The sequence below is a fragment of the Lepidochelys olivacea genome (genome assembly GCF_965140295.1).
Source record: "Lepidochelys olivacea isolate rLepOli2 genome assembly, chromosome: 8".
In the NCBI taxonomy this organism is placed as follows: domain Eukaryota; kingdom Metazoa; phylum Chordata; order Testudines; family Cheloniidae; genus Lepidochelys; species Lepidochelys olivacea.
In genome coordinates, this window is record NC_140418.1 from 21,945,222 (window position 1) to 21,957,720 (window position 12,499).

At 50.9% G+C, this 12,499-nt stretch overlaps 1 protein-coding gene across 1 annotated transcript in view; it reads left to right on the forward strand.

The window, feature by feature from the left end:
- The window catches only part of ABLIM3 (actin binding LIM protein family member 3), a 112,039-nt gene extending 102,062 nt beyond the window's left edge, over window positions 1-9,977 (forward strand). The window contains exons 19-22 of the mRNA XM_084635725.1: window positions 1,499-1,557; window positions 2,383-2,457; window positions 5,388-5,468; window positions 6,410-9,977. Coding sequence (XP_084491851.1) covers window positions 1,499-1,557; window positions 2,383-2,457; window positions 5,388-5,468; window positions 6,410-6,523 — 329 coding nt within the window. The 3' untranslated portion in view covers window positions 6,524-9,977. The remainder of the gene's footprint in view (window positions 1-1,498; window positions 1,558-2,382; window positions 2,458-5,387; window positions 5,469-6,409) is intronic.
- Window positions 9,978-12,499: the final 2,522 nt, after the last annotated feature.

A 12,499-nucleotide genomic window follows, 5' to 3' on the forward strand; every position in this document is an offset into this window, starting at 1 on the left:
TCCTCCATCTGCAGGCCTTGTGAAAGTGGGGTGGGGAGGGGGTTTTCCACTGCAGGCAGAGAGGCCAGGGTGGCTTTTCCTTTAGAAAGGAGTGTGGTCTGGTCATAAGAGCATGGGAGTGGAAGTCAGAACTCCGGGATTCCAGTCTCTATTTTGCAGCTGATTTGCTGTCATCTTGGGTAAGTCCCTTCTCTCTCAGACTTGCTCTACTCTACAGAGTTAGTTCAACATAAGACAGTTGATGTAAGTGCCCTACTACATCAACATCATAACTCCACCTCCACGAGAGGCATAGGGCTTATGTTGGTGTAGTTAGGGTGACACAGGGTCTGTGCAGATGCTGAGTTCCTTACATGGGCTGTTGGCTGTCTTGTCAATTTCATGGCTTTGCTGGACCTGCTGCCAGGCCTCCTCTCCAAGCTTCTGCTGGTCGTGCATATCCTCACCAGGAGCACTTTCATCAATTGCAGAGTGGAAGCGTAGTGGGCTGAGACCCCGGGCTCTCAGCTCCACACAGGTCCCTATTGGGAACCCTGCTGCCCACTAGGGTCCCAGCTTCTCCCTCCCTACTGGCAGCATGGCAGCTGACTGGACTCTGGATGTGGATCTCCCCGCCGGAAGCAAGAAGCCCCGGGCGGCTTCCCCACTGCTCCCAGCTGGGAGTAGGAAGGTGAGAAGCCCCAGGGGGCAACTAGGCTCCTGGCGGGGAGCTGTGCAGAGCTGAGAGTCTGGCTGTCTGCCCACTACACTTCCCCTCTTCAGTCAGTGGAAGTGCTCCTGGTGAGGACGTGCACCACCAACAGAAGGAGAGTTGGTGGGCATTGCCCTACGTTGGCCTAAAATAGGTCGACTTAAAATTGTAGGCGTCCTGAGTCTGTTTCCCCCATGGAACATGGTGATATTCCTGTGTACCCAGCTCCTAGTGGGGATGGGAGGCCTCTTGCATTAGTGTCTGTCACCTCAGGTGGAGGGGCAGAGTGCATATAGCAAAGTCTTCTAGGTCCTGAGAGGCCCCTCCCAGCCTGCCACTTGGGCCCAAGGTGACTCAGCGCTCTGAGTTTCTGTCCTGGTGTCTCACTCCCCAGGGAAACAGCCCACTCAGCCACTGGGAGCAGAATCCAAGGACCCCAAGGGGTATCCAGCCCTCAGCTGGGAGGGAAGTGACTGGGACAGGGGCCTGCCAGGGTAGACCCAGGAATATAAAGTGCAGAGGAACCCACCCCCCAGGCAAGGTATCCAATGGGCTCCTGCATTCGCCTGCAGAAGGGACCAGCTGCAGCACTGCATCTCTCCTTTCTCTGATGCACCTGCCAATGCTGTGGCTATGAGGGAGTGTCGTCACCTGGGCTAGACCCTGCAGGTGTCCTCCTTCCTCTTCATAGTTAAACCTGAGCTGTGTTTGGGGACCAGATGCCTTGGCCTTGGCTCAGTAGCTGAGGGTTTCTAAGGCACAAGTCCCTGCTCTTGGGATTATGCAGTTTGTTGTTTCTCTTTTCAGATCCCCTCATTTCGAAATCTGCATCCCTCCCTGCCTACAGAAGGAACGGGCTGCACAGGGTGAGTGTCTCTGGCTACCCCTGACCTGCCACTAGGTGGCGGTGTTTCAGAGTGTTTCTCATGGGCGAGTGGCTGCACAGGTGGGGTACCTATTCCTCCTGTGAAATGGGGAGGGGGAGCAGTTCTAGGGCAGTATCCTCATGGCTATTGAAACCTCTTTGTGCCTGGGTTCAGAATCCTCAGTCTGGGGTTCAGGATCCTCAGAACTGGGGGAGTTCTTTCTGGAGGTACATGCATTCCTGGAACAGAGGCACCCTGGCCATAGCACCTGCCTCCAGGCGCTGCAACCTCTGCTAAGACACATCCAGAGATTCCCAGGTGTATTTTGTGTGGAATCCAAGTAGAAACTAGAGATCAGAAAAGCCTCACCCAGTTCTGGGAATCTAGGAGTGGCAAGTGCCCTACCCTGAAAGTAAAATCTCTTCCAGATTCCTAGAGTTCAGATGCAGGGGAACAGAACCTCTGCTTCAGAGTGTCGGGAGGTGTTTGTTTTCCAGAGTGATGTCTTTGCTGTGTAACTTTGGGCAACAAGGACTTTAGAAATGGTCCTATGATTGTATGCCCAGTCTGGGAGTCAGGAGTGCTGGGTGGTATTCCTGACTCTGCCACTAACTCACTATGTGATCTTGGGCAATTCATTTCACCTCACTGTGCCTCCGTTTCCCCATCTGTAAAATGAGGGGAATGACACTTACTTCGGGATGGATTAATTAGAACATTTGTAAAATGGTTTGGGATCCCCAGATGGAAGGTGCGATAGAAGGGCTGAGTATTTATCTAGACTCCCCTTGTGCTGACCCCTCTGTGTGCTCATTTCTCCTGCAGCCCCCCAGCGCTGAACTCTTCCACTATGACAGCACAAACGCTGTCAACTGGGGGATGCGAGGTAAGCAGGGCACAGTGCTTGGGAAGCCTGAGCAGTCCTACAGTATGTGCTGCTAGAGCCTGTGGCAATGTGCTTAAAAGGGACACCACCATCCTGCTGAGGCCCTAGAATGGCCCCTCTTATGGGAGTGAGCGCTTGCTAGATAGTCTCCTCCAGATCCTGCGCAGCAGAGTCAGCTGTGAGCTCTGAACACGACAGCCTGCAGGTCCTGCACAAGAGACACTGTTTTGTGCTCTTGCCTAGAGCCCCCAGCTGGCCCTGTGGCAGCAGATCAGGGACACCCTCACAAACCTGGATTTGTGCTGGAAATGGCCCACCTGATGATCACTTTAGATAAGCTATTACCAGCAGGACAGTGGGGTGGGAGGAGGTATTGTTTCATATTCTCTGTGTATATATAAAGTCTGGTGCAGTTTCCACGATATGCATCTGATGAAGTGAGCTGTAGCTCACGAAAGCTTATGCTCAAATAAATTGGTTAGTCTCTAAGGTGCCACAAGTACTCCTTTTCTTTTTGCGAATACAGACTAACACGGCTGTTACTCTGAAACATTGCTAATGATGCATTTCAAAGCTGTGTTACCGATGGTCCCTGACACTGTAAAACTGAAAGAACAATCCGTGGATTTGTCACTGTTCCTGCTATTGCTTTTTGCATTTCTGCCAGCTTGGGGAATGAAAATAGGCTAATCAGTTTCTTGCTTTGTCACTGTCCAGTTAGTTTTTCTTTCCAGTTCTCGTTCCCTAGCAAATTCCTGCAGTGTTGGGGTTACAAACCCAGCAGGGGAACGGTTAAAGTTAAACCATAGCACTGTTTCCTTTGCAATGTAAAAGTACTGTAATGAAACTATTCCTATGAATATTGGGCCCAGTTCATCTCTGCATCAAGGGGCTGCAATGGTGGTTGACCTATCATCCAGGGAATTCTCATGACAGCGAGTTTCCCTCTGGCTGGCAGAGAGCCACCCCCAGCACATAGAGCATATGAGGGGCATTTCATATCCCCTTCATTGAACAATACTGCCCCCTGGTTATTCCTTAGGGGCCATTAGCAGCAGGGTCAGGTTAGTTGTTGGAGACCCACCACTGCCCCCCCTTTCCTCTGCCTAGTGCTGAGTGCAGCCCCAGAGCAGGGATGACTCGGGCTCATATTATGAAAAGCCTTTTAAAAACCTCTGAAAAGCAACAAGTACCTTTAGGGCCTAAAACACTTGGTAGCATCTCTCATAGGCCCCACCATGCTGCAGGCAGCTGTGCACCTTCTACTCCCATGAAGTCAATGCTGCAGAAGGGCCCTGAGCACCCTGCAGGATCAGGCCCTGACTTCACCAGCACTCTCAATGGAGCTGGGCTGAACTGTCCGCAGTGTTGCTGGTGCCTCCGTTCCTCCTGAGCTGCGTTAGAAACCATGAGTGAGATGCCAGGTGTAGAGTGGCAGTGGGGAAGGCAGGAGCTGTGGGAGTGAGAGAGAGCAGCCTGCACACTGTAACCCCACCCTCAGGCCAGCCCCCTGGGAGCAGCTGCCAGAGGCAAGACAGACAAGGGGAGAACACACCTGGGGCCATGTCTCCTGTGGGGAGTCGGGGCTCTCGCCTGATGGCAAAGGGAAGGCTCAGAGGCTGCTGACTGACTCGTTTCTTGTCTCTTTCCTTCTCTTTCTCTCCCTACAGAATACAAGGTAAAACTCTCCGTGGAGAGGGGAACAGCTGCCATCCAGTCAGTGATGCCATCTAATGTCCAAATGCCACCAGGGCAGGGTCCTTGGGGATTGTCCCTCCATCTCCTGTGTCCTGGGCTGGTCTCCGGAGCCCATGTTTGAACTGAGGCCTTTCCAGACACCTTCCCTTCCCTCAGACATGCCCTGGCTTCACTTTCCCTCAATTCCAGCCACCCTGTCCCTCCTGCTATTATCAGCTCCAACAGAATGGGCTGCAATTGAGCATGGTTTACGTTGCGGGTGTCTCCAAATGCTTTGCCCAGCAAAGTTGCATGCTGGGGGAAGAACTGATGAGGTGGGTGACCACAGCTGTCGTGCTGGGCTCAGCAGCAGCAGCTCCCACCCAGCTGTGGATGCTGAACCTATTAGATGGGGAGAGGGGATGCTAGGTAGGATGTTAGGTCATCGCCTACACCAGTGTTTCCCAAACGGTGGGTCCTGACCCACCAGTGAGTCCCAAGAAGGTTCTAGCTGGGTCACTATGTCCAGAACCAGGTTAATGCATCACTGGGCGCTGGCCTAGGCAAACATACATTTCTCCCAGCCTGGTTCAGAGGGGAGACCCTGGATGGGTTGGGGAGATGAATTGTGAGCCTGTTCCGCAGTCGCCCCACATTGTTGGCTCCAGTCTCGCAGGGCTGGGCCTGGTTCCCCGCTCCAGGTGTTGCAACCTGGCCCATGGGATTGTAGCACCACCAACTGGACCAAACCCGAGTGCTACAACCCTGCATGCCAGGTCACAACACCCAGAGCAGGGAGCCGGTTCTAGCCTCATGGGACAGGAGCCACTGCTGCAGGGGGAATGCGGGGCAGGCTCATTCCCTGGCCATTCCTCTACACTTGGCCAGGGTTAGGGTTGAGGTGCCAGGGCAGAGGATGCACGTACGTAATGGTGGGTTGCAAAAAAAGACAAAATGCAGTTGGTGAGTTGCCTGAGTAAAAAGTTTTGGAACCATTCTGTGACAAGCCAAGCGGTCTTCGCCGTCAGCCTGGAGATGGGCAGACAGGGAGCTGGGTTAGTGTCGCCCCTCAGGGCAGCCTCTCCATCAGAGCAGCTCCCCTGCCTTGCAGTGTCAGCTTGAGCTCCATTCTGCCGTGAGAGTTGGGCCCCTGAGAATCACCACCCCTGAGCCAAACAGAACAGACCCAAGGACTAGACGCTGGGTTGTTGCTGTGGGTTCCCTCAGCTCAGAGAGCCTACCCACGCTTCTTAATCTATCTCTGCAGATATACCCCTATGAGCTGCTCATGGTGACCACCAGGGGGAGGAACCAGCTGCCCAAGGATGTGGACAGGACTCGGTTAGAGGTAAGCAAAGCCTTCCCTGCTGGGGAGAATATCACTGGGACACTCCCTTCTGACACTGTCTCCCTCCTCCCCCAGTGCAGCTAGGGCAGGGGCAGGAGGTCCGAATGGAGCAAGGGTAGCTGCCCTCCTGCCTGTTAGATGTCATCTCCCAGCATGGAGACCTGAGGTGTTTCAGAGCTAAGGTCCCTGCAGATGGAGCAGGGGTTAATGCTGTCTGCATGGACATCACCTGTTGAGCGCAGCAATGCTATCACTCCTCCCCACCCCATCGAGTTCTGGGACAATTCAGAGGGGATTCCCCCTGCCGGCTCTTTCCCAAGCTTCCCTCCTTTGAAAAGCTCAGGTTAGAAGGTCACTGACCCATTGTGGGGGGCTGGCTGCCGGAAGCCAACAAAAGCCCCAGTGCTGGGTGAGGGTCAGAGGTCACCAGCGCGGTGTTCGGGGTTCAGCACTGGCAGTGCAAATCTGTGTCCCAGCCGCAGGCTGAGGAAGGGGGTCACTTATGCACACGCTGGCATGCGGTCATGCTCACACCCAGCCACAGTCACAGATACTCACACACAATCACACTCAGACACACGCTCACACTCATCAGGCACACACACAGCCGCAATCGCACACACTCAGCTCTGCACAGCCACAATCGCACACTCACAGGCATTTGTGTGTGCTCATGCCACAATTGCATCTGATCACACTTACAATTGCACATACACAGATACACACACAGCTGCACACAATAACACTTGGATAGTCACAATGACATGCGTGCACACACAGACACGCACACATATACAGAGGCAGTCGCTTGCGTATGCTCCCGCAGAGTCACAATGGCATCTGCACAGGCCCTCTCAGTTATGAGCCATGGCAGCCGCACTCCCTCATGTTGTCACAGGCCCATACACCCAGCCTCATGCCCCTCTCTGCTGTCCCCACAGCGCCACCTGTCACAGGACGAGTTCTATCAGATCTTCAGCATGACCATTGCGGAGTTCGACCGCCTGGCCCTGTGGAAGAGGAACGAGCTGAAGAAGCAGGCACGGCTGTTTTAAACGCAATGCACTATAAATATATACATACCTATAAATATATATATATATATGTATAGAAAGATCTCTATATTGAAGCTCTGTATAACTCTCTCTATTGTACAATAGGAGGAACGGCCACTCTCTTTGGAACACCGTAGAGCAAATTGAAGTCTCTCAGATATTTTTATGCTCTTTGTTTCCTTTATGTTCTTTTTTTATTCTAATACGATTGGGGGCGGGGTGTGAGAATGTTTGTGTATTGAACCTTCTGGAGTTTCAGGCCATCTCAGACACCCACCTTCACCTGCAGTGGCTGGAAATCCCAGGCCAGTGGAGGAGGGGGTATCTGCAACACATGTTCAGTAAAAGACTGGCCCTTTTCCCTCCCTTGCCCCTTCACACCCTGGGCTCCTGGCCTGGTATCACTCACGCTGCACAGCCTGGCCAGGCGCCTTCAGGAGCCAGAGGAAGAGGTTCCCTCCCTCACACCAGGGTTCCCAGCAGGCGGGGCCCTGCCATCTGATTCAGCCATTGATAGTAGGATGGTTCCTGGTATACTTAAACTGCCCCTCTTCTCAGTGCTTGGGGGAGGGGGCTGCAGTCTCCCTCCCCCTTCATCAGTCCTACCCGCTGGGCTTGAACTGAAAGAGGAAAGTGAATGGAGTTGGCCTGGCCCACCCCACCCCTTGCTAACATAGACTCCCTCCCTAGATGCCATCTGTGTTGGCACCTGGTAGAAGTGACATGGCCCCTCACCCCAATTTGGCAGCGCCTCAATTTTGTTCTCTCCCTCTCCTGCTCTCCCATCCCCAGCTGCCAGGGGAGAATACCCCTGCACTGGAGCTCAGGGGCAGCCAAACCCTGCAGGGCATTGCTGATGCAAATCATAGGGAATCATTACAAGATGTAAAAAGAACAGGAGGACTTGTGGCACCTTAGAGACTAACAAATTTATCTGAGCATAAGCTTTCGTGAGCTACAGCTCACTTCATTGGATGCATGCAGTGGAAAACACAGTGGGGAGATTTTATATTCACAGAGAACATGAAACAATGGGTGAAGTGAGCTGTAGCTCACGAAAGCTTATGCTCAAATAAATTGGTTAGTCTCTAAGGTGCCACAAGTACTCCTTTTCTTTTTGCGAATACAGACTAACATGGCTGTTACTCTGAAGACTGTAAGGACAGTGATCAGGTAAGGTGAGCTATTACCAGCAGGAGAGCGGGGTGGAGGGAACTTTTTGTAGTGATAATCAAGGTGGGCCATTTCCAGCAGTTGACAAGAACGTCTGAGGAAGAGTGGGGGGGGGTGTGGAAATAAACATGGGGAAATAGTTTTATTCAAGCCTAAGTTAATTGTATCCAGTTTGCAAATTAATTCCAATTCAGCAGTCTCTCGTTGGAGTCTGTTTTTGAAGGGTTAGGTCTGTAATTGAGTGACCAAAGAGATGGAAGTGTTCTCCGACTGGTTTTTGAATGTTATAATTCTTGACGACTGATTTGTGTCCATTTATTCTTTTACGTAGAGACTGTCCAGTTTGGCCAATGTACATGGCAGAGGGGCATTGCTGGCACATGATGGCATATATCACATTGGTAGATGTGCAGGTGAACGAGCCTCTGATAGTGTGGCTGATGTGATTAGGCCCTATGATGGTGTCCCCTGAATAGATATGTGGACACAGTTGGCAACAGGCTTTGTTGCAAGGATAGGTTCCTGCGTTAGTGTTTTTGTTGTGTGGTGTGTGGTTGCTGGTGAATATTTGCTTCAGGTTGGGGGGCTGTCTACAAAAGATCCCCCCCCGGCTCTCCTGCTGGTAATAGCTCACCTTACCTGATCACTCTGGTTACAGTCTTTATGGTAACACCCATTGTTTCATGTTCTCTGTGTATATAAAATCTCCCCACTGTATTTTCCACTGAATGCATCCGATGAAGTGAGCTGTACCTCACGAAAGCTTATGTTCAAATAAATTGGTTAGTCCCTAAGGTGCCACAAGTCCTCCTTTTCTTTTTACGGATACAGACTAACATGGCTGCTACTCTGAAACCTAACATTACAAGATGTGTCAGATCTGTGTCATCTGCAACACTTCCAGGGCCCAGAGCTGAGAGACTGGAACATGTGCTACCTCTCGCTCCAGAGGGCTCACTGATGAGCCTACCATCCCCCTGTCCTATCTAAAGGGCCACCAGCCTGACATGGTAAACTCTGCAAAGCCTTCTTCAGGGGGACAATCCTCCTGAGAGACCCTGTCTTCCCAGCATCTCCCTTCCCCTGTTCTTTGTTTAATTACTGGGGACATTTGCAAACAGGATCTCATCCCATCAGGGTCTTACATTCCTCTGTGGCTTATTCCTTTCCCCTCCACAAAAGTACTTATCTGCTTGTGAGATCACATGTCTCTCCACAGAGCCAGCTGGGATGTCACAAGCAGATGATTATGACTTCAGAGGGAGGAATAGTAAATAAGCAGCAACAGAGGCTTCCAAGAGACATGTTCCCCCACGGCCTGAAAACAGTCCCTGGGAATTAAAGCACAGGGGAAAGGAAATATAGGCAGTAGAAGCAGAACTGTTCTGGGTGGAGTATTTGTCACTAGTTTCCCTGGTACTGGTGGCGGTTCTTTAATAACAGGCCATGGCAGAGTGATTTGACATTGATCACAGGAGTCATTCTGTCAGTACTGTGCTATGAAATAGGTTTCCCAACCTTCATATTTCCAAACCACAGTGTCCCAGCTGCTCCAGAGTAGCAGCCGTGTTAGTCTACTCCTTTCCAGCTGCTCCAGGCTCCTTCCACCCATACCTGCAAATTTCTTCTCCTGCAAGTAACAGAACGGTGGTTTGTCCTCATCAGAGCCCCCCCCCCACATCCAAAGCCACTGTTAGTAATTTTACATCAGAGTAACAGATCCAAGCCGTTTACAAAGTGTAATGCATAAAGCCCAAGATCGGGGGTGGATATGTCCCTAACAGCACCTCTGCTGAGGGGTTTTGTGGCTGTAAGGATTTGAAGTGGGCCTGAATCAAGATCCCAGATCCATCCAGGCCTGGACTTTGGGGGAGTTGGGATGCTACTCTTTGAACTCTGTAGCTTAGGCCCCATCTCTCTGGTTAGGAATTGTCCTGAAGTAGCAGCAGCTGGTTTGGGGTCTGTTTGGAGTCTGTCTACTCATGAGATTTTAAGCGGGTGTGTAAGTAGCTGGTTGAGAGCTGTAGGAAAAGGGGGAAGGAGGCATGTTAGACTGTTGTTAGAAACTGAATCAGCTGCATCTCCCCTTTTTATTTTATCTGCTGGAGTTTTCCTGATTCTCAGCCATTAGTAACGTCCCCTGTCCCAGATCAAATTGCTAGAGCAGCCTCTTGGAGGGAGGTAATAAAGACATTTGCAAGGACTCTCTATAACTCTGGGGGGAATTGTAGAGTTTTGTTGCTTGTTTGGTGTTTTTACTAATATGCTATTTCAACAGAAATCCATTTGCCTGTTGTCTTGTATGTTTCTCTGATTTCCTGTTTGGTCTCTTGAGTGAATGTTCAGGCAGGTCCCAGGAGTGCCCACCCCATGCTCTCCAGTCCATGCCCAGCAAAGCAAGCTCACACTCCAGTGTCATATCAGTTGTTATGTTCTCTGTTATGGGAGTGGAGGCTAATGTTCTGCTCTTGCAAAGGGAAAGGACTCCATGGCCTAATGGGCCTGTTCCAGCTCTTTGATTATCAGTGATTATCTTTAAAACCTGTATTGGGAATTTTCCATGCTGGTTTCTGTCATCTGCTGGGTTTCATCCCCTTCATCAGGTGAGCACCATCACTGAGGCCATCCTCAGGTGAATGCTGAATTCTCCCCAGAGAGAACCAGCCTCTTGCTGCTGATTGTGCTGCATTTGCCTCATGTTACTTTCTAGGCTGAGGCCACCAAACTCAATACACAAAGAACTGGCATCAGATTCCCAATGTGCGATAGGGGAACTACCCACTCTGGCCCATTGCCCTGCTGTGCTGGTACATGGCACCATTGCATATCCCCCTGGCTGGCACCATGAGACTGGAGCAGCAGGAAGAAAATATGTCTTCAACAAGCAGCAATGGGTCTTTAAGCTTTACCTCAGCATGGAATGGGCTGTGGAATGAAGTGAAGAGTGTAATATTGTGCTGGTAATTGCTTCTGTCTACTTTAGCACAGCAGTAAGTGCAGCCAATTGTATTTATAATGATTTCACCCACATAAAACTGCATCTCCCTAAATCAAGCTCAGCTATTTGGGGCTATGAGAAACCTCAGTCTCCAGCAGCAACTCCCGTGATAATCTCTAGAGGATTCAGAGCTTCAAATCATAACGATGCTTAGCACTCACAAAGCACTTTTCATTTTCAAAACACTTTGTAAGTATTAACTAAATATTCTTCACATCCCCCTGGTGGGAGAGGTGTGTTTATCTCTGTGGTGCAGGTGGAGAAACTGAGGCACAGAGTGGTTAAGTGACTTATTGCAGTGTATCAGACAGAGCCAGTTTTAGAAATCCCTGGCTCCCAGCCCTGTGATCAGTCCACTAGTTCACGCTGGCAGAATATAATTGCTGATCCCTGCTCCTGGCAGGTAGTTTTGATATATATTTTGGGGGCACAGTAGTAAACTGTTTTATGTGGGGAGGCAGGGCTTTCCCTCCAAGTTTGTGATCTTCCAGGGGGAACCTACCAGGAAACATCCTCCCCATGAACCTGTCAAAAAGGAAGATGTTTGCAGCTGTGATTGTTGAGTTTCGTTTCAGACTCAGTTGAAGTGCAGGATCTTTTAGGAAAGATGCAGGACTGCCATCTGTTAGGTGCTGGGGTTGGATGTTTCCATTTATTAATATTGTACCTATGTAGTGTGCCCTGGGGCAGCTGCCCTGTGGGGTGCCCCTGCGTGGCCCTTCAGGAGGAGGGGCAAAAGGGAAAAGCTGAAGCCCAGCACCCTGCCACCCTGTTCGTGTAGTTTGTCCCACTGCATTGTCATTGTAGTGCATACAGCATGAGCCCTCTGGCCTTGGTATTCCTGCTCCTCACTCTGTGGCAGGGGAGACAAAGGGCCCTATTCTCCCACACAGGCCTTTGTCTTTAGGGTAAGTTGGGAACAGAAGCCTCAGCGGGGGAGACACAGATTTTAGCCAGCATGCCAAAGGGCCCACAATGATGGAGGCAAAGCACCTTCCTTCACTTACCTAACCCCAGCAGCAAACTATGTGTGAATACTGGTGAGCCAAACCAGCTCCCACTGAAATCAAAGGCAAAACTCCTGTTGGGCCCATGAGAGGTTGACAGGAAAGGTCAAAACATAATGAAAGTACAAAGGACAAATGGAGGCAGCTGCTCTCAAAAAGCAAGGAAGGTGCAAAAGGCCTGGCAGGGCTGCAAGAAGATTTACCAAACAGCACTGGGAGCAATTTCCTTGGCTGGCGGAATATGCTACTAGCAGACATGTGCTGTTCCTGTATATGCCTTAAGGGGGCAGCAGACAGGGCTGTCTCCTTGTCACCTTTGTGTTTGGTGTCCACCATGTCTGTAGTACAGGCTGTATTCCCATCCCACCAGATCTATTCTCCAGCGAGGCAGCCTACTGAATTCTAAGAAGGAGCCAATCCCTGCAGCGAGCAGTGTTTGCCTTATGCTCTGCTCCCCCAGGAGCTCACCACAAGGAGAAGGGTGAGGTGGGGGCATTAAAACCTTTCCATGAAGACCATTGTTCTGGCTGGTTCTAATCTGCTAATTTTAGTGCTTTGCAGGCCACAACCACAAGCTTGTCTGGGCCCAGCTGGCCATTTCTATAGTTGCTTTGAAAGCTGTGGCCTGAGTGTGCCCTCCACCACTAACCAGAATTTGAATTGGAGGAAAAGATCTATTTGCAGTTTAGCTGCAGCAAACCCAATGTGCTCTGAGAAAAGAAAGTAATCTGGGTTCCCGGATGGGGTTGGGGAGGGAGCGTGTCTGGGAAGGCAGCTGGCTCCTCTGGGGAATAGTTG